We start from the raw sequence: 26,080 nt of genomic DNA, 5'->3' as shown, positions 1-26,080 counted from the left end.
TTCTATATCCTATATTGTCTGTTTTCTCTGTGTGCCTTTGTCTTTAGTGTTATTATTCAGAATGCAGGTTTTTATTTCAACAAGACATCTTACCCATGCCTCTTTCTGTACTTAGTGTTTGATATAGCCCATTGCTTTTCTGCAGAAGTAAACTTTGGTCCATTTTCTGTAAGCGGTAAACTTTGGTTCTCTTGACTGAATGAGAGAGGGGTAGTTGCAAATTCTAAAGTAGTCCCCCATCTTTTTAGCCTCCTATCTTACCTTTGGCCTCTTTTATGTCCAACTTGAATTCTTATTTCTTGACTTCTCCAGGAAAAAAAAAAAAAATTAACTTTGTTCCTTTCTGCAGAGTTGCATACCCTTCCACCATTCATTTTCCCACCATCTCATACATACATATATATATGTATATATGAGGCTGTGATTAAAAGTTTAGATCTTCCCTGGTATCAATAAGATGGAGTTACATCATTACTCTGCTGCTCAAATAAAAAATAAAATTGCATTTTGAAATATACTTTTTAAAGAATACTTATTTATGTGACCATGAATTTAGTTACTTATATAACTAAAAATAGGGATGAGAGAATTGTTGTTATTTTTTAGTTTTCTCCCAAGACTTGAGTGAGGTTCTGTTTTCCAGAATCTACATCTTAGTTTTTCTGTTTTCTTTTCAAGTAGCTTTAAGTACATAATTTCTTTTTTTAATTGAGATACAAGTGACATATAACATTGTGTTAGGTTAAGATATACAACATGATGATTTGATATATGTATGAATTGTGAAATGATTACCAGAATAAGTTTAGTTAATATCCGTACCTGTTACAAAATTTTTTTCCTTGTGATAAGACCTCTTAAGATCTGCTTTCTTGGGGCGCCTGGGTGGCTCAATGGGTTAAAGCCTTTGCCTTCAGCTCAGGTCATGATCCCAGGGTCCTGGGATCGAGTCCCACATCAGGCTCTCTGCTTGGCAGGGAGCCTGCTTCCCCCTCTCTCTCTACCTGCCTCTCTGCCTACTTGTGATCTCTCTCTGTCAAATAAATAAATAAAGTCTTTAAAAAAAAGAAAAAAAGATCTGCTTTCTTAGCAACTTTCAAATACATAATAGTGTATTGTTAACTCTGTAGAATTTTTTTCTTTCTTTTTTTTATTTTTTATTTATTCATATAAGAAAACTCTACGCCCAACGTGGGGCTTAAACTTACCCACCTGAAATCAAAAGTTGCCTGCTCTCCCCAACCAAGCCAGCCAGGCACCCCTAACTGTTGTAGAATTTCTAATTAATGCTCCTGAAGTCTACTTGATTCTTTTCTTACGAAGCGTTAAACTTACCACTAAAATAGCTTATTGCTTTATTAATATTAGTTTTTATGTGATATAACTAATTTGTATAGTTTATAAAAATATCTTTATATTCTTTTCCAGTTTTATTAATCTATTTTTCTTATTAGCTCATTAATGAAATTGAAGAGATGGGTGGAATGGCCAAAGCTGTAGCAGAAGGAATACCTAAACTTCGAATTGAAGAATGTGCTGCCCGAAGGCAAGCAAGAATAGATTCTGGTAAGATAAAATGAAAACATTTATGTGTGAAATCCAGTGTTTAAAAAGAAATATTAATTTCTATTTGAAAAAAACACATGTGAGTTATAAAACAAAGATAATGGAAAAATGAAACTTGGATAGAATGTTTCTCATCTCTGTCTGTCTTTCTATCCATCCATCCATCCATCCATCCATCCATCCATCTATCTCCTTGTTTGTGTTTTTGCATGCGTGGGTGCACACAGGTAAGCATAAGTAGAGTATGTGTGGAGGTATGCCCATTGTGTATATATATGTGTGTAGGTGGGTATCTCCAGCATTTTAAAGATGGTATTATTATTGGTCATTGTGCTTTGCATTGGAGTATTTATTTACTCATTCAGTCAGTCAACACTTTTAGTATTTAGCATTTGAGGCACTGTGCTGTGTCTGGGCCTACAACTGTGAATAGGTCAAATATGCTCTCTGCACCCTCAGAGCTTACATTTTAGTAAGAGAGAAAATGAACAAGTTAATTTTAGATAATTTTAAATAAGATAATTTTAAATTGTGATGAGGTTTTTTTTTTTAATAGTTTTATTAATTTGACAGACAGAAATCACAACTAGGCAGAGAGGCAGGCAGAGAGAGAGGAGGAAGCAGGCTCTCTGTGGAGCAGAGAGCCCGACGTGGGGCTCGATCCCAGGACCCTGGGATCATGACCTGAGCCGAAGGCAGAGGCTTTAACCCACTGAGCCACCCAGGCGCCCCGCTGTGATGAGTTCTATAAAGGAAATATTAGGATGGGGTGGGTGGCAGGATGTCTTTGGATACAGTAATAATCTGGTAGTTTGAGGCTAAATATATTTTTACGATGTTAAGGAAATTTCTTTATAATTCTGGTTTATTACTTACAAATTTTAAAAGTACTTTTTGTTAAAAGTGATTGGCTAGAAAAGAATTCAAGAAAAATTTGAAATGCTATTGGATGTTAATCCTCTTCCTTAAAAATCTTGATGTAGCTGCTATTTTTTTTTTTTTAATTTTTTTTTAAGATTTTTAAGATTTTTTTTTAAGATTCATTGCTCCTGCCGAGCAAGGAGCCCGATGTGGGACTCGATCCCAGGACGCTGGGATCATGACCTGAGCCGATGGCAGCTGCTTATAACCAACTGAGCCACCCAGGCTTCCCGATGTAGCTGCTATTAGTATTTTAATTTTGTAGTGTTAAAAGACGGTTTATCAGAAACTCTGGGCATATAGTGTAGGAGAATAATAAAAGTCCTTCTTTACAGAGATTCTGATACATATCTGTTCTTTCCCCTTTCACCCCCATTTTATTGGGATTTGCTTTACTGATGTATATTGAAGTTTCATTAAGATTTAAGAATGCTGCCGCTTCTGGGTGGCTCAGTCAGTGAAGTGACTGCCTTTGGCTCCGACTATGATCCCAGGGTCCTGGGATTGAGCCTCACATAGGGCTCCCTGCTCAGCAGGAGAGTCTGCTTTCCCCTCTCCCTCTGCTCATTCTCTTCTCTCACTCAACCTCTCTCTCTTTTAAATAAATGAATAAAATTTTTAAAAGATTTAAGAATACTACTTAAAAATATTAAGCTTATAAGAAAAGTATGTGATGATCAGAGCATTACTATTAGGCAATTATTTATGAATAGAATCTAATGTTATTTTCCTCTGGAAAATTAATAGGTTCTGAAATAATTGTTGGAGTAAATAAGTACCAGTTGGAAAAAGAAGAATCTGTGGAAGTTCTGGCGATTGATAATACTTCAGTGCGTAACAAACAGATTGAAAAACTCAAGAAGGTAATAATAGCTATCAATTTTTGAGTGCTTTCTGTGTTCTGGGCACTGTGTAAGCTCTTATATTGTCTTGCTTAATCCTTCTAACTACCACATGAGGTGGGTATTATATCCCAACATTTTGAAGTTAAGGAAATTAAAGATAAGGGAGATTAAGAAACTTGCCAGGAGTAAATAATTGAACAGCCAAGACTCAAATCTGTCTGTTGACACCAAACATTCATGTTTTAAATCATGACAACTGCATCTGTCTTACTTACATATTGTTATTAAAAATCACTATAATAGGGCGCCTGGGTGGCTCAGTTGGTTAAGCCACTGCCTTCGGCTCAGATCATGATCCTAGAGTCCTGGGATCTAGTCCCGCGTCGGGCTCCCTGCTCCATGGGGAGTCTGCTCCCTCTGACCTTCTCCCCTCTCATGCTCTCTCTCACTGTCTCTCTCTCAAATAAATAAATAAATAAATATTTTTTTAAAAATCACTATAATAATAATACCTCCCATTATTATTTACAGATTAAAACAAAGGCCTAAATGATTATGTAACTCAATCAAAATTAAAAACAAAAGTTCAGAGTATCTGAACCCAGGACTTTTCACTGTAATTTGTTTCCACTAGACCATGGTTTCTGATACTATGAAAGTATTATTTTTTTCTGTATTTTTTTTTAACTTGAATATATTTTAATGGTGCTTTAGTAAGATACAGTTTATAAATGAAACATATTTATTTTGATTGAAACTAGAGTATTAATTTTATTTCTGATTTCTTGCCAAGATGAATCAAAGTATATGAAATGCTAAAATGAAACATATTCTTATAGTCGTAACATATATTTCTATTGTGAGAAGCTACCGTGGTGTCTTAATCTTTGGCTTTTATAATTACTGTTATTTCTAAGGTAAGGAAGGCATTTGACATTATATAGCGATCTTCAGTGGTTTTCATTGGTTTACTTTCCCTGTGATAGTTTAAGAACTGACTTTTTTTCCCTCCTCAGTTTAGATGTTCTTTAGGAATCTAAGAGTTTGTTTGGTTAGACTGTCATCTTCCATTTTTTCTTTTTTAATGGCAGATGTTTAATGAAATTGTTTCCATTTCACCCTCAATCAGGAGATAAGGACTCCTCTCTCATTTTTGTCATGATTTTTACAATGTCCTATTTAGGGTGTAGCATGTTATTTTCAGTCATCACAAAAATCTCAATCTTTATTATATTTGGAAAACTCCTTTTCTCCTCTCTTATACTTCAGGCTTTTATTAACTCTACACCTCACTGCTTGAGGGGTTCATTTTGCCATAAATGATGTTAAACTTTATTTCAGGCAAGAGAGAAATTCAGTAGTGATAATGGAGTTGGGTTTTTCCTTTGCCCTTAGGATAAGATTTCTGGTCCACTTCTGCTTATACATATTATATGATTTTAGTAGCATCTTGAGCAGTATCATATTTTAGACTCTTTTATAGATGGTGTAAACTTGTAAGAAATTGGATTTTAGATAACTTTGTTTAGGCAGGTTGTTGGCAGAGCAAGGTAGAGCTAGGACCTGAGAGGAAAAGTTTTTTACCATGTTTTTCATTGTCTTTTTGTCTCCTGCAGTATTTCTCACTGTCTCTTGTCTTTTTTTCTCTCTTTTTGGATTATTTTTATTTTTATTTTTTAAGCCCAACTTGGGGCTTAAACTCACAACCCAGAGATTAAGATCTGAGCTGAGATCAAGAGTCCGATGCTTAACTGACTGAGCCACCCAGGTGCTCTTCTTTGGATTATTTTTAAGTAAAGAAAAACCATACACATACATATTATTACCAATATATTTGTTAATTAACAAAGGAAAACAACATATAACTGAAGTATTCTCTAAGTTGTAATCTATTATTATCATTTTTTCTTCCTTGTGACTCTTACTCTTTAGTGTGCCTTTGAAATTACACATGTAGAACATCTACTTGTTTTTGATGTCTTGTTACATAAGTGAAGCCTAAATAGAATCACCACTATTATTTATTATTGCCCTACTTGTTTCTGATTTATCAGGATTATGCAGAATTCAGTATTATTTTAGGAAATCCTTAAATGTTTATTGAATGAGTGAATAAATAAATTGAATGATATCAGTCCTAGGATACATACTATTCTCTCCCTTTTTTTTCCTTTTGTTTTTCAGTTTAGGATTATGGAACAATTTCTGTGTGATATAGTATCAGTGTCTGATTTTCTGATCTCTCTTTTATTTTCTATTCATGAAAATTATCCCTTTTCTTGACCTTTTTCTTAAGGTCAAATCCAGCAGGGATCAAGATTTGGCTGAACGGTGTCTTGCTGCACTGACAGATTGTGCGGCCAGTGGAGATGGGAATATTCTGTCTCTTGCAGTGGAAGCAACTCGTGCAAGGTGAGGGTATTTAAGTTTGGAGATTTCCAAATACCAGAAGTTGACCTGCTTCTCAAAGTGTACTTAAATAAAAGGTTAACGTTGATCATATAAACCATGTGAGCCTAAACGAGTATATTGGAAACGCAAATGAAGTTAGTTTTTATTTTTCTTAAATATCAGTGCTCTAACAACATTCATGGTTTTTTTTTAAGCATGTAAATATTAAGAGGCTTTACTCTGCTTAAAATTTAAAAATGAAACATTAACTTTTAAAATATATCAAGTGTGAAGTCATCTTGTTTTGAGAAAGTCCATCTTATGGGGGAAAATACCCTCAGGTCACTAGTAACTACCTAATGTAGATCTAAGTATTTCTGCAAATATATGAACAAAACAGCAAAAGTGATTGATTTTTGTCAAATTCTGTTATTGGCAAAATAAGGTAGTGAGAAATGTTCAGGTACATGTGCTCATTTCCCATCTCCAGAGAAAAGCTGGAGGTTCGTTATTTTAGCAGCTATATGGTAATGAATTATAAATGACCTTACACAGTTCTTCACCAAGGGCATCATGAAACCTTTCTGAGCAGGAAACATGTTTAAGCTCTCCTTTTCCTTCTCTAGGTGAAAGGTGGCATGCTGAGAGCCCTAGGAACCCATGCGCCACGGTGTGGTGCAGGACATAGCATAGCCGGGCAGCCGGCTAGCCAAACAGTGGGGTTCCCGAAGATATTTTATTCATATACAGTACTTGGATATCACCGGGGTTTGAGCAGAGAGAGTGCTATTCATGATACTCTAAGTGCTACTGTTCTGTAGGCATGTAGAGATCTTAAAGATGTATTAAAAATCATTGAATAGATCCTATATTAGAGTTCATTAATGCATCTGTGCAGCTGGCTGAAATTTCTGTTTACACTGGTTATTAAATCTTTCTAACATGGTTTGGGAAAGGGTCAGAAGAATTATAGATGAGAAAAGATGAGCCAGCCTTTCAAGATTTGCAACAAGAAATTACAGAAAAACTTGCTGAAGGCCTTCAGAGGAAAAACTCATTAAACCTCCTTCACCACTCCCACCGGAGTGGGTGGAGAGTATATTAATACTTAAGATTTCCCTATGGCTTGGGACATTTTAAGCTATTGTAATGAACCCATGTCATTCATTTGTAGGTTGAGAAGTTTAAGGTACTTTCAAATACAGGGAGACATTTTTATTTTATTTATTTATTTATTTATTATTATTTATTTATTTATATATTTATTTATTTATTTGACAGACAGAGATCACAAGTAGGCAGAGAGGCAGGCAGAGAGAGAAGAGGAAGCAGGCTCCCTGCTGAGCGGAGAGCCCGATGCAGGGCTCGATCCCAGGACCCTGGGATCATGACCTGAGCCGAAGGCAGAGGCTTTAACCCCCTGAGCCACCCAGGCACCCCGACATTTTTATTTTTGACAGTAAACAAACCTACTCTTTGTTCAGAGGTAGACAAGGCTTCTCTGTCTTCCAAAGCTATTCACAGTGTAGTTAACTTTGAATAGATAGTGGAAAATAAAGGGCAATCAGTGCTTTGTCTCATAGGACATGCAAAAAAGCAAATAAACCACAGAAAATTTTCTCCTAGTACTTGACATTACTAAGTGAATTATTTTTGCTTTTGTTATTTATTGCTTAATATAATAACCTTTTCTTTTTAACATGTTGTTTTAAGTGCTTAAGGGGTAGAATAAATAATATGTGAGTTGGGTTTGTTGTTTTTTTCCAGTTTTTATTTCTTATATAAGAAATAAAAAAAAAAAAAAAACTTATCTGCTTACACCCTCTAATGGTCTCCCATGCCTTTTCAGTTAAAACCTAATCTTACCATGGCCTCCAAGATTGTGTAAGATACGAATCTGGCATATTTCTTTGACCTCACCTTGTTCTACTTCCTTCATTAGGCTGTGTCCCCAGTGTCCTTGTTCTAGTTTTAGAACAAAGAGCATGTTTTTCTACCTCTCAGAACTTCTGCATTTAGTACTTTCTTTTTCAAACAGTTTTCCCCCTTATGCTCCCTTGAGTTTCTCCTCATTTACGTCTTAGTTCTAAAGTTAAGTATTCATGTCTTCAGTATCTTTAGCTTTCCCAGAGATCCCATTTCACCTGTTCCAGTGTGTTCCTAGTGCTTATTATCACATGAAATTCTTATTCATTCATTTGTGTGCATGTGTGTTGTTTGTGTCCCCTGACTAGATGATAAGCTCTGTAAGAGCAGTATCTCCTCCTCTAAGTCTTATTTATCACCATATGTCTAGCACTTACCATGCTTTTCCCATATTAGGCACTCAGTAATTGTTGAATGAATTAGTAAACAATGGATGGAATATGCCAAAAGACTTACTTTCTATCAAAATGTATCAGCAGGAGGGGCACCTGGGCAGTTATCTGACTCTTGATTTCACTTCAGGCCATGATCTCAGGGTTGTGAGATCAGGCCTTGCATTGGGCTCCACACTAGATGTGGAGCCTTCTTAAGATTCTCTCTCTCCCTCTGCCCTAGGCCCTGTTCTCTCTCTCAAAAAAAAAAAAAAAAAAAAAGAGTATCAGTGGGAATCTTGCTCCCTTTGCCTATTTGTATTGTTAGGTGGTAAATTATTCATGCTTATCTACTTATAGTTTTTCAGTTGTTCAGTTATTTTTTAGTTAACAAGTGTTAAAAAAAAGAGAGTACTGTGTATAAAGGCATCCAGAATCATTTTTCATTAGTATTCTGAGGAAAGATACTTTAATCGATGCAGTAAAAAAATACTCCAAGTAAAATAAGTCGGTCAGAGAAAGATGAATACCATAAGATTTTTGGTAGCATATTTTTTACTTAGGTAATAAAGTATGTCTAATTATATTGAATATTTAAGTAAATATTTTTATCTCAAATGATGATGTTAATAAACCCTCTATTTTATTGTTTTAATATTTTAGATGTACAGTTGGAGAAATCACAGATGCTATGAAAAAGGTGTTTGGTGAACATAAAGCTAATGATCGTATGGTGAGTGGAGCCTATCGCCAGGAATTTGGAGAAAGTAAAGAGATATCATATGCTATCAAGAGGTAATATGTGAGATTTCTTTCACAGAATGTCTTTTCTGTTAACATAATCCTTATGAATCAAATTTGGGCTTATTTTTCTTACATACCGTTTGGAAAATATTTGAATTGACTTTCCTATTAGTCTGTAGTTTTACTAATATAATATTTTAAATTTTCACCATAGTTCCCTTTAGGAGTTTCTCGTTTAAATCAAATGTTTTTTTAACTAACATTGATACTGCTTCATATCCCCTGGGTGCTTATATTTCAGTCTCCTTATTATAGTATACTTTCATATCTTCCTAAGTTTATTCGAAATGTTTAATTGTTTAAATAATTATAAAATAATTTCCTATTTGAAAATAACTATTTGGTTGCCATCCATGCATAAATTAAAATCAAACTCTCCGAACTGACAGTAAATAGCACTGTCAAAAATGATTAAGAAATATAAATTAATATAAATTGATCATAGTTCTGAAGTGTAAAATGTAGCTTCCTGATGATTTTTTTTCTCAACCTTTGTAGTTTCCCTCTTTTTGTATCACTAGTTATAATATGGTATAAATATCAAAACATCCAAGGTGAAAGTCATCAAAATGAAACTTTTTTTTCCTTTAATAAAAACAAATGTAGTACTTTTTCATATGGGGTATAAATTTATTGATTTAAGCAGACAGATATTTTGATTATATGTCATTAGAAAGTACCACATTGCAGTCAGCTTGGAGGAATTCACACTTGTGATGAGTAGGTGAGATACAGACAGTTCAAAGCAACCAGTGAGTCACATTTGTATTAAAAATTCTGAAAGGTACCTTTTAGGTTATATTTAAATATTTATGCATATTATACTCTGGAGACTGGCTTATGAAGGTGAAAAGTTGTCATTTCCTCATCTTGCTTCAATGTGATGTTCTCAGGTATTATGGGCTTATTGGTTGTGCCATCTTGCAGACTTTCCTCTAAGGGAAATGTGTTAAGCATATCCAAGTTTTAATGGAATTCTCAATTTAAAATAGAGATCTTTACAAAATATGAGTAAACAGATCAAAAAAGATGTTTTTAAATAAACTTGAAGGATTTGCTGTGAATAAATTATAGTTTTTATATCTTATCTTTTGACTATTAACAATATATAAATTTTATTTTATTATTATTTTAATAACTGCTGTATTTTGAAATGTTCTTAGGGTAAATAAATTCAAAGATCGTGAAGGTCGCAGACCTCGTCTTCTTGTGGCAAAAATGGGACAAGATGGACATGACAGAGGAGCAAAAGTTATCGCTACAGGATTTGCTGATCTTGGTTTTGATGTGGACATAGGTCCTCTTTTTCAGGTACTGAAAATTGCTGGGAGAATTTCAAAAGAATGTCATAAATCACTTATATTTAGAAAAAATAATGATAAGATGATAAACTATGATGACGTTTTTCAAGTTGTGAAAGAAGAAAATGAGTTCAGCAGATTTCCAAATTTATTTTTGAATGCATATAATCCAGTTAATTATGACAGAAATAGGAAAGTAATGTAATTTATGTTAATGTACTTGTTTCTCAGACTTTGTAAAAATCAGTAACTAAAATTGTTGTTAGATGTCTGAGACTGAAGGTTACTTTCAAAAATCTTATTCTTTTAAGATTTGACTAATAATTTATTGAGATTTGACTAATAATTTGTGGGAAAGATAACCCACAATGGATTGGTGGGAAGTGTTTCAAAAGAGAAATCAAGCATTAGAGTGAGAGGATCAGTTCATAATAGATTTTCTCTTCTTATTACTCTCTAGTAGTATTTATTTAATCAACAGAATATTTGGTCTAGCAGAGTAATAATTTGTTGGAAGTAAATGAAACTGAAATTCTCTATGGAGTGATACAATAATCATTCTCTCTAAAATATCTTTGGTTGAGTACATTGTAATAAGTTTCATATTAAAAGCTTTATCCCCTATATACTTCTTGATCATCTACCAAATGCTAGGTTCTCAGTTGAGTAAGATATGATTTTTCTCTTCAGGGAGGTTGCAGACTCCTAACAGAAAGAGATTTACTTGCCAGTAATCACAGCAGAATAATAATTAATGTAATTAAGGTTTGAACAAGGAACTTGTCCAAATATTCTAGGAACTTAGGGTTGAGCTGTGCCTTTGGAAGCTTGGAAAGCAAGGCAGGGAAGGGCATACTAAGAAAGGTTGGCATGGGCAGAGGGCAGAGGTACAGAGTCATGAAGACATGATGCCTTCAAGTGACTGTAAGACTGTAAGTGCAATTAGTATACAGAGCAGGAGATGGTATGTAGATTATGATGAATAGCCTTATATGTGCCATTCTAAGAAGTTAGAACATATCCCAAAGGTGTTTAGGCAGAGTGACAATCAAATGTATACTTTAGAAAGCTCACTTTCCAGGAAAATCACTTTCTGAAGTGGATTGAGAGGAGCTGTGACTAGATGCAAGGAGTCCAGTTAAGATGTTCAGTAAATCTGAGTGAGAAGCAAGGCAGGCCTTAACCAAGGCAGTATCAGGGTCTTAGCAGAAGTCAGATAGCATTGTGAAGAAAATTTAAAGAAGGGACTATTTACAGATAAGGAGGCAGGCTTAAGAGAACCAGCTTCTGAATGAAGAGAACATTCAGATAAAGATGACCATATAGGGACGCCTGGGTGGCTCAGTGGGTTAAGCCGCTGCCTTTGGCTCAGGTCATGATCTCAGGGTCCTGGGATCGAGTCCCACATCGGACTCTCTGCTCAGCAGGGAGCCTGCTTCCCTCTCTCTCTCTCTCTGCCTGCCTCTCTGTCTACTTGTGATCTCTCTCTGTCAAATAAATAAATAAAATCTTAAAAAAAAAAAAAAAAAAAAAAAGATGACCATATAGGTTGGATATGCATGTCTGGAGTATAGAAGAGAGGCCTCCATTATAAATAAGATTTTGAGACTTACAGTATGTAAGTGTACTTAAAACCATGAAAACCGGTGTAACTTCCCACCAGAAATGTGTATCACAAGATGAGAACTTGAACACCAAAAGGAAAAAGGGGAGGAGGTAGCAAAGGAGGGAAAGGGAATGGGGTGACGAATGAGATAAAAACTGAGGAAGAAGGAGGGTTTCAGGGAAAAGGAAGTACTGTTATTCAACACTGTGGATGGGCCAACTAAGATGAAGACTGAAGAGTATTCATTGCATTTTTTTTTTTAAAGATTTTATTTATTTATTTATTTATTTGACAGAGACACAGTGAGAGAGGGAACACAAGCAGGGGGAGTGGGAGAGGGAGAAGCAGGCTTCCCGCAGGTCAGGGAGCCTGATGTGGGGCTGGATCCCAGGACCCCAGGATCATAACCTGAGCCGAAGGCAGACACTTAACGACTGAGCCACCCAGGTGCCCTTATTCATTGCATTTTTACCAGCAAAGAGGTAAACCTTTCTGAAGAGGCCCATACTCTGTAGAATCTGTAAGACTTTTCCCTTTTTGAATGAATTTATTTATTTATTTATTTATTTATGTTAGCAAACATATAAAAACATCATTAATTTTTGATGTAGTGTTCAATGCTGAATTTTTAAATATTACTATAGAAAGTCTAGAAGAAGTCTTTACTATGAAGCGCCGAACTTCTGGAGATAACATCTTTGAACTGTGTTGGTAGGTAAATTCATAAATACAATTAAGCTAGGTTTTGTTAAGAACCTCAAATATATTTTAGATTAAATAAATACGTGTATTTAGATTGCTTTCATTCTTCCTTTGAGTTGAATACTTTCCCATTCTAGTTTTTTACTTATGTTCTACTATACTTTTACTTTAGATTTTTGTTTGTTTGTTTTCAAGAGGGGGAGAAAGAGAGAGGAGGGAGGGACAGCTGGAGAGAGAGCCAAGCAGATGTCCCGCTAAGTGGGGAGCCTGATGCGGGGCTTGATCCCAGGACCCTGAGATCATGATCTGAGCTGAAATCAAGAGTCCAACACTTAACTGACTGGGCCTCTCAGGTGCCCCTTTGTTTTAAATAATGACCAAATTTAATACATTCCTGATATTTAGTAATTAGCTTTCAGGAAATATTTTTTTATAAAATGAAAGTAATTAAAAACAATTGTCATTCATTGGCACTTAAAAGAATTTTTCAATGAGCTGCAAGTTCATTTCCCCTTTACATGCCGTCTATAAAAATACAATATACCTTTTAATACCACCAACTTTGTTAACATAATACTTTGTCATTAAAAAAAAAAAGTAACACCTGTAGATGAAGGTACTTTCCTTCAGTTCTGTGTCTTGATTTGGGTAAAATTAGATTTGAAGTTTTAGAATGCTCAGTATTTGATAACATAAAATACAATTTATTGTGTAGAAACATAAAGAATGGAACTGAATTGTTTAAATGGAATTTTAATCTAATGAATTTTGGTAACAGGGATGATAGGAATCATCAGGCATAGGTCAATTAAATTTGGCATAGGTCAATTAAATTTGTTAATGCATCAATACCAAGAATATGCACATTTTCTTAAATGTTTTAATTTCATAGGTTATATTTTTCACAGACTGATTTTTTTTAGCAGTATGCTATGTGATTTACTTAGAGATCTTCTTGAACGTGGCTTCATTACCAAGATGCCTAGGATCTTTTGTTTTCTCACTGAAATGAGCCCTAAAATATTGCTGAACTAGGAAATTTTCAGATAATTTTTTTTAGCTTATAATCGTTCAGCGGTTTCTGAGATAACTTTATCCTCCCCAAATTTCTCAATTTGCATTATATTTACAATGAGAAACTTGTAGGTATCTTTTATGTGAAGTCATTTAAATACATGAAAATTATCAAAGCAAATGTCACTCATTGCAGAAAATGAATATGATCTTGGGTAACCCAGTTCATAATTGAATACTTGAAAATATCCTTTATGATTCTGTGTAAGAAACTGGTTAAATCCAGTTAATAATGAAGAACAGCCTTCTTGGCACCATCTCTTCTCTTGTTTATGTATTTGCCAGGGTTTTGTAGCTAGCCCTTTAACTGGTTTCTAGAGTTCTCATGTTATTTTGATTCATATGTTGCTGTCAATTCATTGTCTTCATGGGAGACTGAGGTCCTGAGCTTCCTAGTGTACCATCTTACTAACGTCGCTCTTTCCCACCCATTTTATTTTAAAACCTAAAATTCATTTTTCACATTGAATTTTATGTTTAGTCTTTTACTTCTTCATAGATACTATGATATGTTGTACTACTCAACCACTCAATAAATGTTGATAAGACAAGTGTATTTTACAAAAATTGTGATGTGAAGAGATAATATATTTTGCCTAAGGATAATTCCTTATCCTAAAGGTTTTTTGGGGGAGCTATATTTGGTGTAATTTAAATCTAATTGATAAATTCTAGGGCTAGAAGCAAAGACAGTAATGGTGTTTATTTTATCAAGGATGAGTTGAGATTTATGATTTGAGAATGATAATATAATGAAGTTATATTCACTTCAAGATTTTTAATGAGAAAAACATTGGAATGCCATTTAAGTAGATAACAGTTTTAAAATACTTTTTGGAATAAATGATGATTTGTTTCTTCACTTTCTGATTGCTTAGACTCCCCGTGAAGTGGCCCAGCAGGCCGTGGATGCAGATGTGCACGCTGTGGGTGTGAGCACACTTGCTGCTGGTCATAAAACCCTAGTTCCTGAGCTCATCAAAGAGCTCAACTCCCTGGGACGGCCAGATATTCTTGTCATGTGTGGAGGGGTGATACCACCACAGGTATTGTTCATTTCCTGTATTTTTCTAGTGCTATGACGGGAATCCTGAGTAATGTTAGTTTATATGTAGTTCCCATTTACTGTATACATTTACTAAAGATATATTTGCTGTAGATGTTGATCTAAATTATTTCCTGGTGATTTTACTAAGTAAATCTTACTTAAAACGTGGGCAATGTTGTATTCTATTCAAGCTGTATTGTAATTCATTTTGTATGATTTAACAATTTACAAAGCTTCTATGAGGGAATTACCTCCTTGCAAACTTAATAACCTAGATAGAGATCTACTTTATTCATATTCAGTAAAGATGATGGAAAAGGAACAGGATGAAAGTAATAAAATCTCACAGCTAGACTAGAGAAGAATGGTAAAGACATTGCATCTGTCAACCCCTAGACACAGTGTCCACTATTTGTCATGGTAATGAAGTGAGTCCTTTGATAACCAGTCAGCATCACTTGTTTTTGTTGTTTAGAGTAGCTACCTTGTTCAGTTCTTCATATTTTCATCCTGGATGTTGTCCTAACTCAGAGCTGTATCAGTTACATGGTCTTGTAAAACCTCTTTTTCGTTAAAGCTAATTTTATTGGGGTATAGTTTTCTTAGAGCCAAAAATATCCTAATTCAGAAATAAATAGAATCAGCTTGTTCTGAAAATTCAATAATTTGAATTTCCCCAGATTGAGGAACAGTTGGATTCTTGAACAAAAATATGGATCATCTTAGAAAAGGAGAAATAAATGCTAGGTAACAATCAATGATGGCCGTTAATTTATTAATGGGGTGGGAGGATGCCTTCCACATATTACCTTACCTGTCAGTTAAAATAACTGTTAAAATATAAATTTGGTTTGCTTCCAATCCAGTTTTTTTTTTTTTATTAACATATAATGTGTATTTGCCCCAGGGGTACAGGTCTGTGAATCGTCAGGCTTACACACTTCACAGCACTCACCATAGCACATACCCTCCCTAATGTCCATAACCTAACCACCCTCTCCAATCCAGTTTTTAATTATATCAAGTTTTCTTTTTTTATTGAGAATGGAAAAAATAGAAGAGTATATGAGATTGTTCTAAGTAAATAATTGATAGATGCTACAAAGACCCCTCCACGAGAGCAGGAGTCTATCAGTGAAGTGTGATCTTATGTTGAGGTCTATAATTTTTTCCTCCATATCACTCAGAATATAAAATAGTGACTTATATACCACTTAAGAGATCAGGCAATATATATATGAAATTGTGAGGTTGATAATCATGCAGATCTAGCAAGCAAACTATATATTATTTATTCTTTCTAACAACACAGTACTTAAGGTGTTATAGTCAACACAAAACGGCTTTTGTTAACATACTTGCCTATTATTTTTGCAAATACAGTTTACTATATGGGAATATAAACACCCTTTATTCTTTATTGTCTGTCTTGGAAACTTTTATCTGTATTGCAGTTTTAGGGTCTGTAATATATAAGCTCTTAGATGTGATGTTAAATTTAAGAGCCAAAATAATTAGGCTTCACAAAATATTGGAATTGAAATATGAGTTGAGAAGAAACATAGCCCTGTTATCTAAGTAAGCTCACATTTTTAAGAAATATATTTCACAGAAGTTGTATTAACCCTCTGGATATTTGAATTACTCAAAACATCCGTAGATGTCTTCCATACCTTTTTCCCTATGAGTTTAAAGACTAAAGATTATTTTCTGTAATGACACACATGTGTGTTAATCTGAGTATCCTTTATAATTATAGCAGTCAACACTTATGCATACACACAGCATAATATATAAACTTGAATCACTGTGTTGTAACCTGAAATCATGTAACATTTTGTCAACTATATTCATATAAAAAAGTTTAACAAAACACTCCCCCCCCCCCAAGTATCACCATTCACCAACTGCAGACAAAATATCTTAGAGGAAATAAATAGCCTAGTAAACTCAAACCTATAATGTGATACTAAATTTAACACAAATAGTCACAAGTAGTGAAAATTTAGGCAAAAGAAAATTACATGGTTTTGGGCTTAGAAGTTCTTGGTCAGTGGGTCATACTGCTTCTTACTACATGTCACACACTGGGGTAATTTGGAAAATGGGTGATAGATGGGTTATTGTAGCAGTCCTGGGGAAGCAAGAAGTTTTCAGCTCCAAATGCAAATGTTGTACCAGTTGAGAAAGCTGGGGGCATTGGCAACAAAGAATAAAGGACAGCATTCATTGTCCTGGTGTCATTTGCTTGAAATCAGAAATACTGTCTCTTCTATTAATTAAATAAATTCTTTCAACAGGATTATGAATTTCTGTTTGAAGTCGGAGTTTCCAATGTGTTTGGACCCGGGACTCGAATTCCAAAGGCTGCCGTTCAAGTGCTTGATGATATTGAGAAGTGTTTGGAAAAGAAGCAGCAATCTATGTAATATCCTGTTTTTGTGTTAGCTTTTTTCTAAAATAGTCTTTCAATGATGATCAGAGCTTAAAACCACGTCTTCAGTTTAATTCAACACTTGATTTGTGCTGTCTTAAAAGCTTTACATTAAAATACCTGATTTATAAAAATTTTGTGATGTTCTAATTGTATATATACAGTTTCACTTTAAAAATTAAATATATATATATATATATACTCTTAAAAGCATTGTATGTTTAATACTTCAGAAACTCTAGACAAAGGTATGATTTTAAAAAGTCATGGTATTTATTTGAAGTATTTCTTATAAAACTATTTCTTTGTATTTTAAAAATTAAACTTTACCTAAAAAAAATCTAACTAGTCCCATTCTTCAAGTTAGTATTGTATTGACTTGCGCACCAAAAACAAAATCCATATATGAACAAAATAATTACACCTACCTTGGAAAAAATAAGGAAGAGTATTTACGTAGAGAAATATATTATGGTTGTAATCTTCAACCAAATTCTACTAGAATCACTTCAATAAGAATATTAAATCAGACAAGGATGAAATGGCAGAATATTTCTTTAAATCTGACTTTACTTTCTTCCTGGGCATGAACATATAACTTTGTTATTTCTGGGCTTGTCTCAAGGCCCAGGAGACTGGATGTTAATGAATAGTCCCTAAAATGAAAGTGTGTAAGTTATTAATATAGCTTTCTCCAGAATAATGATGTAAGCTGGGAGTGTAGAAGGGCTATGATGTCTGGAAAAGCTAGTGGTATAACTCAATCCAAGTGTGAAGGTCTGAGAATCAAGAGAGCCTGTAGTGTAAATCATACCCTAAGGTCTATAAAAGATAATATGACATGTCCTAGATCAATTAGTGAGGCAGGAAATAGGTGGATTCCTCTCTCCTCTGCCTTTCATTTCACTGAGACCCTCAACAGATAGGGTGATGCTCACATCACTGGAGCGGGCAGTTTACTAAATCCACTGATTGAAATGCTAATCTCATCCAGAAACACCAGAACATACACACCCCAAAATAATACGTAATTAGGACATCCCATGGCCAGTCAAGTGGATTACCTATTATAGGTACCTATTACTTAAAATTATCATAGAGCCCTTGTACGTTGCTGGTAGGAATGTACAATGCTGCTGCCATTGGGGAAAATGATACGATTCCTCAAAAAAACTGAATAGTTATCAAATGGCCCAATAATTCCACTCCTAGGTATATATCCAAAAGAATTGAAAGTGGGATCTCACATAGATATGTGTGCCCCCATGTTCATAGCAGCTTTATTCACAATAGCCAAGAGGTAGAAGCATCCCAAGTGTCCTTTGATAGATGAATGGATAGGTAAAATGTGGTATATACTTAGAATATTATTCAGCCTTAAAAAAGAAGGAAATTCTGATACATGCAACAACATAGGTAAAACTTGAAGAAAATATGCTAAGTGAAATCAGCCAGTCACAAAATATTTATATGAGATTCCTAGCATAGTCAAATTCATAGAGACAGAAAAGTAGAATGGTGGTTACCATGGCCTGAGGAGAGGGAATGGGAAATTAAGGAATTGAATGGTTACAGAATTTCAGTTGGGGAGGATGAAAAGTTCTGGAGATGGATGGTGGTAATGGTTGTACAGCAGTATGAATGAACTTTGAGCCACAGAACTGCACACTTAAAAATGGTAAGTAAGGTAAATTTTATGTTACAAGTATTTCACCACAGTAAAAGTATTTAGGACAGTCTTGACATGTAGCATTTATTTTATAAATGTTAATAATGTTGTTACTGTGTTATTGTTGAAAAAGAATGAGTGGTAAGTCAGGAAACTGGGAAGGCAGACAGGAGCCAGATTATGTTTAGAGGCAAGTTAAGGGATGTGGACTTCATCCTAAAGATAAAAACAGAATCATAAAGGGTTTTCACTATGGAAATAATCTGATAAGATTTGTGTTTAGCACAACAGCTGTGTGGAAGATGCCTTTTAATGGGGCAAGACTATGAAAGAAGACTATTAGAATAATGTATTAGAGAAATTCTCAGTATCTAAACTTATCTGCTCAGGTACTGCTCAGGAATGACAAACATGGAGAGGTAAAATCTTATTTTGGGAGATTGAATTGTCAGAATCTGTCTTTTATCTAAACACACACACACACACATACACACAAAATCTCTTGATCCTTGGATATTCACTGTGTGGAATCTGCTGTATCCCCTCACCTATTTTGGTTATTCTTTTGTGGGCTGTTTTTGATGGGCAGTGATTTTGAGGCTGGGTATACTGGCATAATCTCAAAATCAGGAAAGGAAAATCATGGGATTTGTTTTCCAGTGATCCTTCTGTCAGTACTAGAGTTTTTCTGGCTTTGGAAGCACACTAGTATGATGTCTTTAGGGTACTATGAAGACATCAAAATCCTTTCCCTGCAACTTAATGAAAATGTTAGTGTTATATTAATATGATCATAGTATAGGATAGTTAAGGAGAGCTTTGAAGAGGCATTCTTTCTGAACAAAAGCTGTTCAGTAGTAGAAGAGTTAAAGCAACAAAACCAAAGAAACAGGATGATTTCTTCCTCCATTTCAGGGAGTGAGGATTCATACAATGGAGGTAAGAGCTGAGGAGGTTGTTAAATAGCTCTAGGTTATCTACCCACAGACAGGGTTATGCCATGGGTCCCTGCCACCCTCCCCTAGCATCTTTAAATTCCTATCCACTTCATACTATTCAAAAACTTTTCCTTTACCAAAAAAAAAAAGATCTAATAAAACCATTTATGTTAAGGCACTGCTAATGTAGAAGATGTTTATTTTACAGATATATTTTTATTTTAAATGAGGGGATAAAACTTAGCAAAGTGATGAATATGTAAATATGCTTATTATTCTCTGGTAGACACAGTAAAAATGATGCTGATGATGGTAACAGCTAATGTTATTTCTACCAATAGGCAAATCCTGACTCCAGTTCTGAAGAATTATGAACTATCCTTTAGTTCATCAGACAAAAATTTGTGACTAACATGATGAAAAGTTCTCAACATTCAAAAAAATTTTCAAAGAAAAATCATTTTGGTTTTCCTGAATAAACACAATGCTATTGTTTTGTTTCCCTGATCTGCCTTTTATTTTTTTCTGTTGTACCTGTAGGTGTCTCCCTAAGTTCAAGATTATTCTATTTCCTTGAAAAAACACTTGAAAAGATGACCATCTTAGAGACCCATAGGTTTCATAAACACTGTTTGGAAAAGCACATCTCTTTAATAGTCTGCCCAGATGTACCTAATGTCATCATTTGTGATTGTGATTTGTAGTCAGTACAACTACATGTTGATAATTGTTCATGAACTGTGCTGCATTTATGCTAAGATGATTCATTCATTAGCAGTGAAGCTAGAATATGACCTTGGATATGAGATTATTATTCTATTTAGTAAATTTGTCTCTTAATTCACATTAACTCATTTTAAGTTACTAATTCTTCAGGGCCTATTTCCTCCCTCTGCATTCAAACCTCTTGTTATAACTGACCTCCTCTTACCACTTCACATGAGATCAGGGCATGATATTAAGAGTATTTTACATACAACACAAAACACAAAAATTTACCTGAATCCCCTTAAAAAAGAGAAATGCAGAATTTAATAACATCTTTCAGGGTTATTCTTTTAATATCCTTTTGGTTCTGAGGTCATGGGGAAAATATAAGATAAATGTTGTGAATTGATGTAATTATGTACTTTCATTGAGTGGTTACCATTTGTTAGATTCTAACATATGAGATTTCATTGTGTTTTAGCAACGCTGCATAGGGACAGTAAGCATTACATATGTCTATAGCAAAAAGACAGTTTTGCTGTTTAATTCTTTCTGCAAATGAATAGAGCTTGCTTGGGGTGGAGGTTGAGGTAAAAGAATAGAGTGGGGTGCCTGGATGGCTTAGTGGGTTTAAGCCTCTGCCTTCAGCTCAGGTCATGATCCCAGGATCCTGGGATCGAGCCCCACATCAGGCTCTCTGCTCCGCGGGGAACCTGCTTCCTCCTCTCTCTCTCTCTCTCTCTCTCTCTCTCTGCCTCTCTGCCTACTTGTGATCTCTGTCTGTCAAGTAAATAAATAAAATCTTAAAAAAAAAAAAAGAATAGAGTAATAGTGATGACATTCTCAGGTTTTCTGGACTCTTTTTACTTGACTTCAAACAGTCTATCCTTTTGTCTCCTTTAGTTTTGTCATTTTATTAAACCATATGGTCATCTGAGCAATTTAGTGACAATTTTCTGTCAGAATAAATGGTTATCTAGACAGTAAGTTTAAAAGGACACTAGACAGATGATCCTCTTTGCCTCTACCATGTTCTTCCATTTAAGGTATCCGAGACCTCTAAAAATATATATTTTTAAATTACAGGTTCATCTGGTAAAAGCCTAATATTAAACATTTAAATTTGATTCTAAAAACACTGAAAAACCATTGCTAATTGTGCATAGCTTGGGCGCGCTACCGAACTCCAGGGGGAGCCATTTACTGTGCAGTCTCACGTTGTCAGTCCTACAAGGACTGCAAGGATTCTGCTGAGATTTTCTGTCTTCAAAGAGGGATGATGATAGAGCCCACATCAAATGTCTGTCTTAAGGATTAAATGAGATAATGCATGAAACCTGCTTTGAACTCTGCGTCAGACAAAGACAAATGTTTTCTACAGTAATTATTATTGTTACAGTTTATGCTAGCCTCACTTCTAGCCCTTGGAAATAAAACTAATATATGCATTTTACATGCTTCTTATTCCGAAGGGGCTGTTAGCCAGTTTGCAGCAGATGAGCTCCTAAGGAGATTGTGACTGTGTGTTGTAAAGGAGGTCTCTATGTAGTGCTGTGACAACACAAAAGGAGTCACCAATGTTCTCCTGTGGGAGAAATGAAAGCTTCAGAGAAGAGACAACACCAGGAGCCTAAAACAATAAAAGAGGTTAAGTGGGCAGAAGTGTGAGTATGTAAAAGAGGTGGGTGGAAACAGAGCTTTTTCAGGGAAATGGGGACAATCAATGTGCTTGAAGCATGTAATTCATGATAAGGGTGAAAATAGGATATGGATTTTATCATTTATTAACATCTTACTGTGAAATCTTTCTAAAAAATTGATTTCCTCCAGGTAGCTCACTGATTTTAGTAGAAGATGAATTTGTATATTATTGAAGCAGCCACACAATTATATATTCTTTTTTTTTTTTTAATCTGAGCTGAATTTTTTTTTTTCCTCTCACATCCTCTTCTTTAACTAAGGCCTTTGTGATAGCTAATACCCTTTTCAAATGCCAATGAGATAGGCGGCCAGGAGACATTTTGCATTTCCCTTTTTGCCTAGGATTGGCCAAGGCAGTGGAGATTAGGGAGATATTTCTTGTTTTGAAATTCTTAATGATTTCTCACTAAAAATGCAGTTTAGCTCACAATAGACCCCTTAGTTTCAATTCATTCTGTAAACCTCACACTCAAATCCAGGATCATTGTAGTAAATATGTGTCACAAAGGAATCTGGCATCACTGCAAATCATTCCATAGCTTGGGGGAGAAAGCAAAACTTTCAGATATGTGCTGTTATATATAAGTATGTTGGCAGTATCATCTAAATAAAATGGTTCAGAGAGATGGTGTCTGCAACAGGCCAAAAAATGAAGACAAGCTGTGTTCCGTGCCTTTTTAGGTGAGAGCAGTTAATCACTTCTTATTTTGGCTTGCCCAAACAGAAAGACAGTTCTTCCCACCCCACCCTACCCCCCAAAAAATCCCAGGCTTTTTGACTACAATATTTATTTTGGTTATGAGGCAAAGAACCAGGAATAGAAAGGCATTTTTTTTTTTTTTTTTTTTTTTTGGTCTCAGGATTCCGAGTATCCTTTCTGCCCTCCAAAATGCTTGTTATAGAAGACATTTGAGATAATTTTGGACTTACATTTGCTAAGGACTCAGCTAAGAGTTCTTTAAAGTGTACTTTAGCGAATTTGTGAGTATGAATCACTCCTCACTTGAGTAACAATTTTTCAGTGAGGTATTTTTCCTGAGGTTGTGGCTAATTCGGATTACCATGCTTTACGTGATAAAAGATGGCATTTTACACATTCAAAACTTCTGACTGTGTTCAAAGTTGCTATCCATAACTACTATGATTCCAAAGATGTTGCCCCAAAATACACTTTCCTGCATGCTTGTACTAGAAATTCCTTTAACAGTAGACTGCTTCTTTAATTCCAGTTAGGTCTGAGAGCAAACTGCAAATAACTCTGGGAGAAGTATTGACAATCCATATCAGGATTGACACACATGCGTTTTGATCTGGAATAGAATATAAAGGAGCTAAAGAAGTAAAAAAGGTATTTGTGTGAGTAATAGATGGGGAGAGGCACAGAGAAAAAGGGCAGATTGAGGCATATTCTTGCAATGGATTTTCTGCACAACAGGAAATTGGCAGCCGAGGTATATTTTTAGTTACCTGTGCATACCTTATACTCTCATCTATCCTACCACCCACCCTTATTCCCAATGTAAATATGGCTTTATGGAGGTCAAGTTTAGTTGAAGAACCAGGAGAGTCCAATACGTGTATGATAGAACACTTTCTGAAGAGACATTAACAGGAACTCTGCACTCCATACAAAACCAAGAGTGGAGAGAAGATAGTGTGCTAAGGAATGCTGAAGGTATCCTCTCTCTATGTGGATACATTTCCTCCATCATGTTCTTTATTTTCATTAAATAATTTGAGTATTTTTAACAGGTGCATATGTGTGTATTTGTGTGTGCATATGTGTGCACGCACAGGGCTAAAAGAAAACTTGTTTACTTCTTGGGTCTGTTGAAGATCCACTAGACCCAGTGGTAAAGATGTGCAGGTATTGCGGAACTACCCTAATTGTGGGTATTGATGGGTATAATACTTTCTAAGATTCTGGTCCAATATGAATATACATTTTCCTTTTTTCTTTCTGTCCCATCGATCAAGCTTCCTCTGTAGGCTTTTATGGTTGTGTTCGCAGGAGGTAGTAGCTCAGCCCAACCACAGTGAGTTGTATGGAGAAGTGGAACAATCATGGACTTGGGCCCTAGACTGACCTAGGTTCCAGTTCAGCCTCTTCCACCTGTTGGAGTATGGCCAAGCTATCCTATCTACTTACCTAATGAGCCTCAGTTTTCTTAATACTAATACTCTTCTGGAGTGTTTTTTATATGAATGTGTGTCTCAGACAGAGTAAACACTGAAGATTATTAATTTTATTTTCCTTAGAGAGAAAACAAATGTATGGGTTATCCAAGAAGGCAATGGACAAATTTTTCACTCAGGATTGGAAGGAAAATAAAATCAGATTTTGTATTTTACCTTAACTACTACAGATCATCAGAGGACACCAGTACACAAGGTATGATATTTAGTCTGTTTCCAAGGTGTGGATTTGTGATATACAGAGATCTATAGCAGCACATCCAAAGAAAGTTCTGTTAATGGATTTGATTTGAGTCACCTTGTCAGTTTAGAAACAATATCATAAATATAAATGACAAAGTCCCAAGGAAAAGAAACAGGCATGCCACTTTGTGAGCTTTCACAAAACCTAATTTTCCATGCAATCTCTAGAGCATTAAAAAAATGAAATGTAACATCAGTGTTGAAGGCTATCTCCAGATGGTCTTTTATTAGCTACTGAGGAGGCTGCTTCTATTCTCCATCAACTGTGCACATTACAGCAACAATTTTCATCTTTATATGCAATAAACTGTCATTGTTGCATGAGACACTAAATGACACATGAGGACTGGTCCCTGAAACATATTTTGAAATGCCATGTGCATGGCATAGTTCATATGAGCACAAATCTGAACTTGCTTTATTTACGTGAAGGTCAGATAGTGTTGGTTTGCAATCTCAGGACCTTCCCGGATGAAATATGAAATTGGCCTCTATATTTGGAGGGAGGGAGAGACTGAAGAAGAGGCAGACCACCTCTGATTGGTAGGTGGTAGTTTTAATAAGGGAAGGAACTTACTTATGAGGCTTGTCTTGGGTGACTGCAAGATGAGTTGATCTCCACAACTGCCTGCCGGAATCTTAAAAAGTTTATATAGAGGTCTGAACTCTGTTCAGTCACAAATTTAGTCCAGATGGTCTCACCAACATCTTAATTTCAAGGCCATGTCTTTGAAATGGCTCCAGCTGTGGGAAAGGCAGGCAAACATTCATTCTGAGAATTGGGGAGGGGGGAGTAGCCTCAGATTGCCCAGGTCCAGCTCTCAAGTCAATTGGCAGTCATGTCCTCTCTATGACCTCACCCAACAGACAATGTCAGTGCATGCCTTTTTGTTCACTTGTGTGTGTGGTTTTTTAAAAAAACTATTTTTCTTTTGACCTCTCTTATGAGAGTTCCATTAAAGGGGATGTATCTCATAAGAATTTTAAATTGGAAGAAAGAAATTACTGAGACTTTAACTAAGCACATTCCAAATGTTTAAAACTAGAAGTTCCCTTGTAACAGCAGGTCAATTAATTTTATTAAGAATACTGAGAATAGGGATGCCTGGGTGGCTCAGTTGGTTTGGACGACTGCCTTCTGCTCAGGTCATGATCCCGGAGTCCTGGGATCGAGTCCCGCATCTGGCTCCCAGCTCCACGGGGAGTCTGCTTCTCCCTCTGACCTTCTCCTCACTCATGATCACTCTCACTGCCTCTCTCTCAAATAAATAAATAAAATCTTTAAAAAAAAATACTGAGAATAAGGGAAACTCACAGTTTTACTTTACATTAGCTTATAGGAAATCTTTCTGTACTTTCCATGAACTTCTCTGCCATTTGCCAGTGCCTTTCTATGTTTCTAGTTACAAGAGTTCAACAACAATCTGTTTAGAGCAAATTCAACCGGAGTTTCCTAGTGGTACAGATTTAAGGGGAGGAAAAAAAAAAGTTAAGAAGATAAAGAAGAATTAGGGCTTAATGCATATACTTTAGGTAAATTTTTAGATAGAAACTAAGTCCTGACAGTGTTGATTTACATGGTTATTAAGGATGTGAGAGCCAGATTATGGTAAGCCCTTGATCTAAATAGGAGGAA

The 26,080-nt window shown here is 35.2% G+C and overlaps 1 protein-coding gene across 2 annotated transcripts in view; it reads left to right on the top strand.

Annotated features, from left to right (window-relative positions):
• The window catches only part of MMUT (methylmalonyl-CoA mutase), a 31,324-nt gene extending 14,201 nt beyond the window's left edge, over window positions 1-17,123 (top strand). For both annotated transcript variants that reach the window (XM_046006503.1, XM_046006502.1), the window contains exons 7-13: window positions 1,455-1,566; window positions 3,235-3,350; window positions 5,629-5,744; window positions 8,684-8,815; window positions 9,988-10,135; window positions 14,386-14,553; window positions 16,856-17,123. In XM_046006503.1, the coding sequence (XP_045862459.1) occupies window positions 1,455-1,566; window positions 3,235-3,350; window positions 5,629-5,744; window positions 8,684-8,815; window positions 9,988-10,135; window positions 14,386-14,553; window positions 16,856-16,984 (921 nt within the window). In that variant the 3' untranslated portion in view covers window positions 16,985-17,123. The remainder of the gene's footprint in view (window positions 1-1,454; window positions 1,567-3,234; window positions 3,351-5,628; window positions 5,745-8,683; window positions 8,816-9,987; window positions 10,136-14,385; window positions 14,554-16,855) is intronic.
• Window positions 17,124-26,080: the final 8,957 nt, after the last annotated feature.

The sequence above is a fragment of the Meles meles genome, chromosome 5 (genome assembly GCF_922984935.1).
Source record: "Meles meles chromosome 5, mMelMel3.1 paternal haplotype, whole genome shotgun sequence".
Taxonomy (NCBI): Eukaryota; Metazoa; Chordata; class Mammalia; order Carnivora; family Mustelidae; genus Meles; species Meles meles.
Note: the sequence above shows the minus strand (reverse complement) of the source record. Positions and strands in the feature narration are given on the sequence as shown.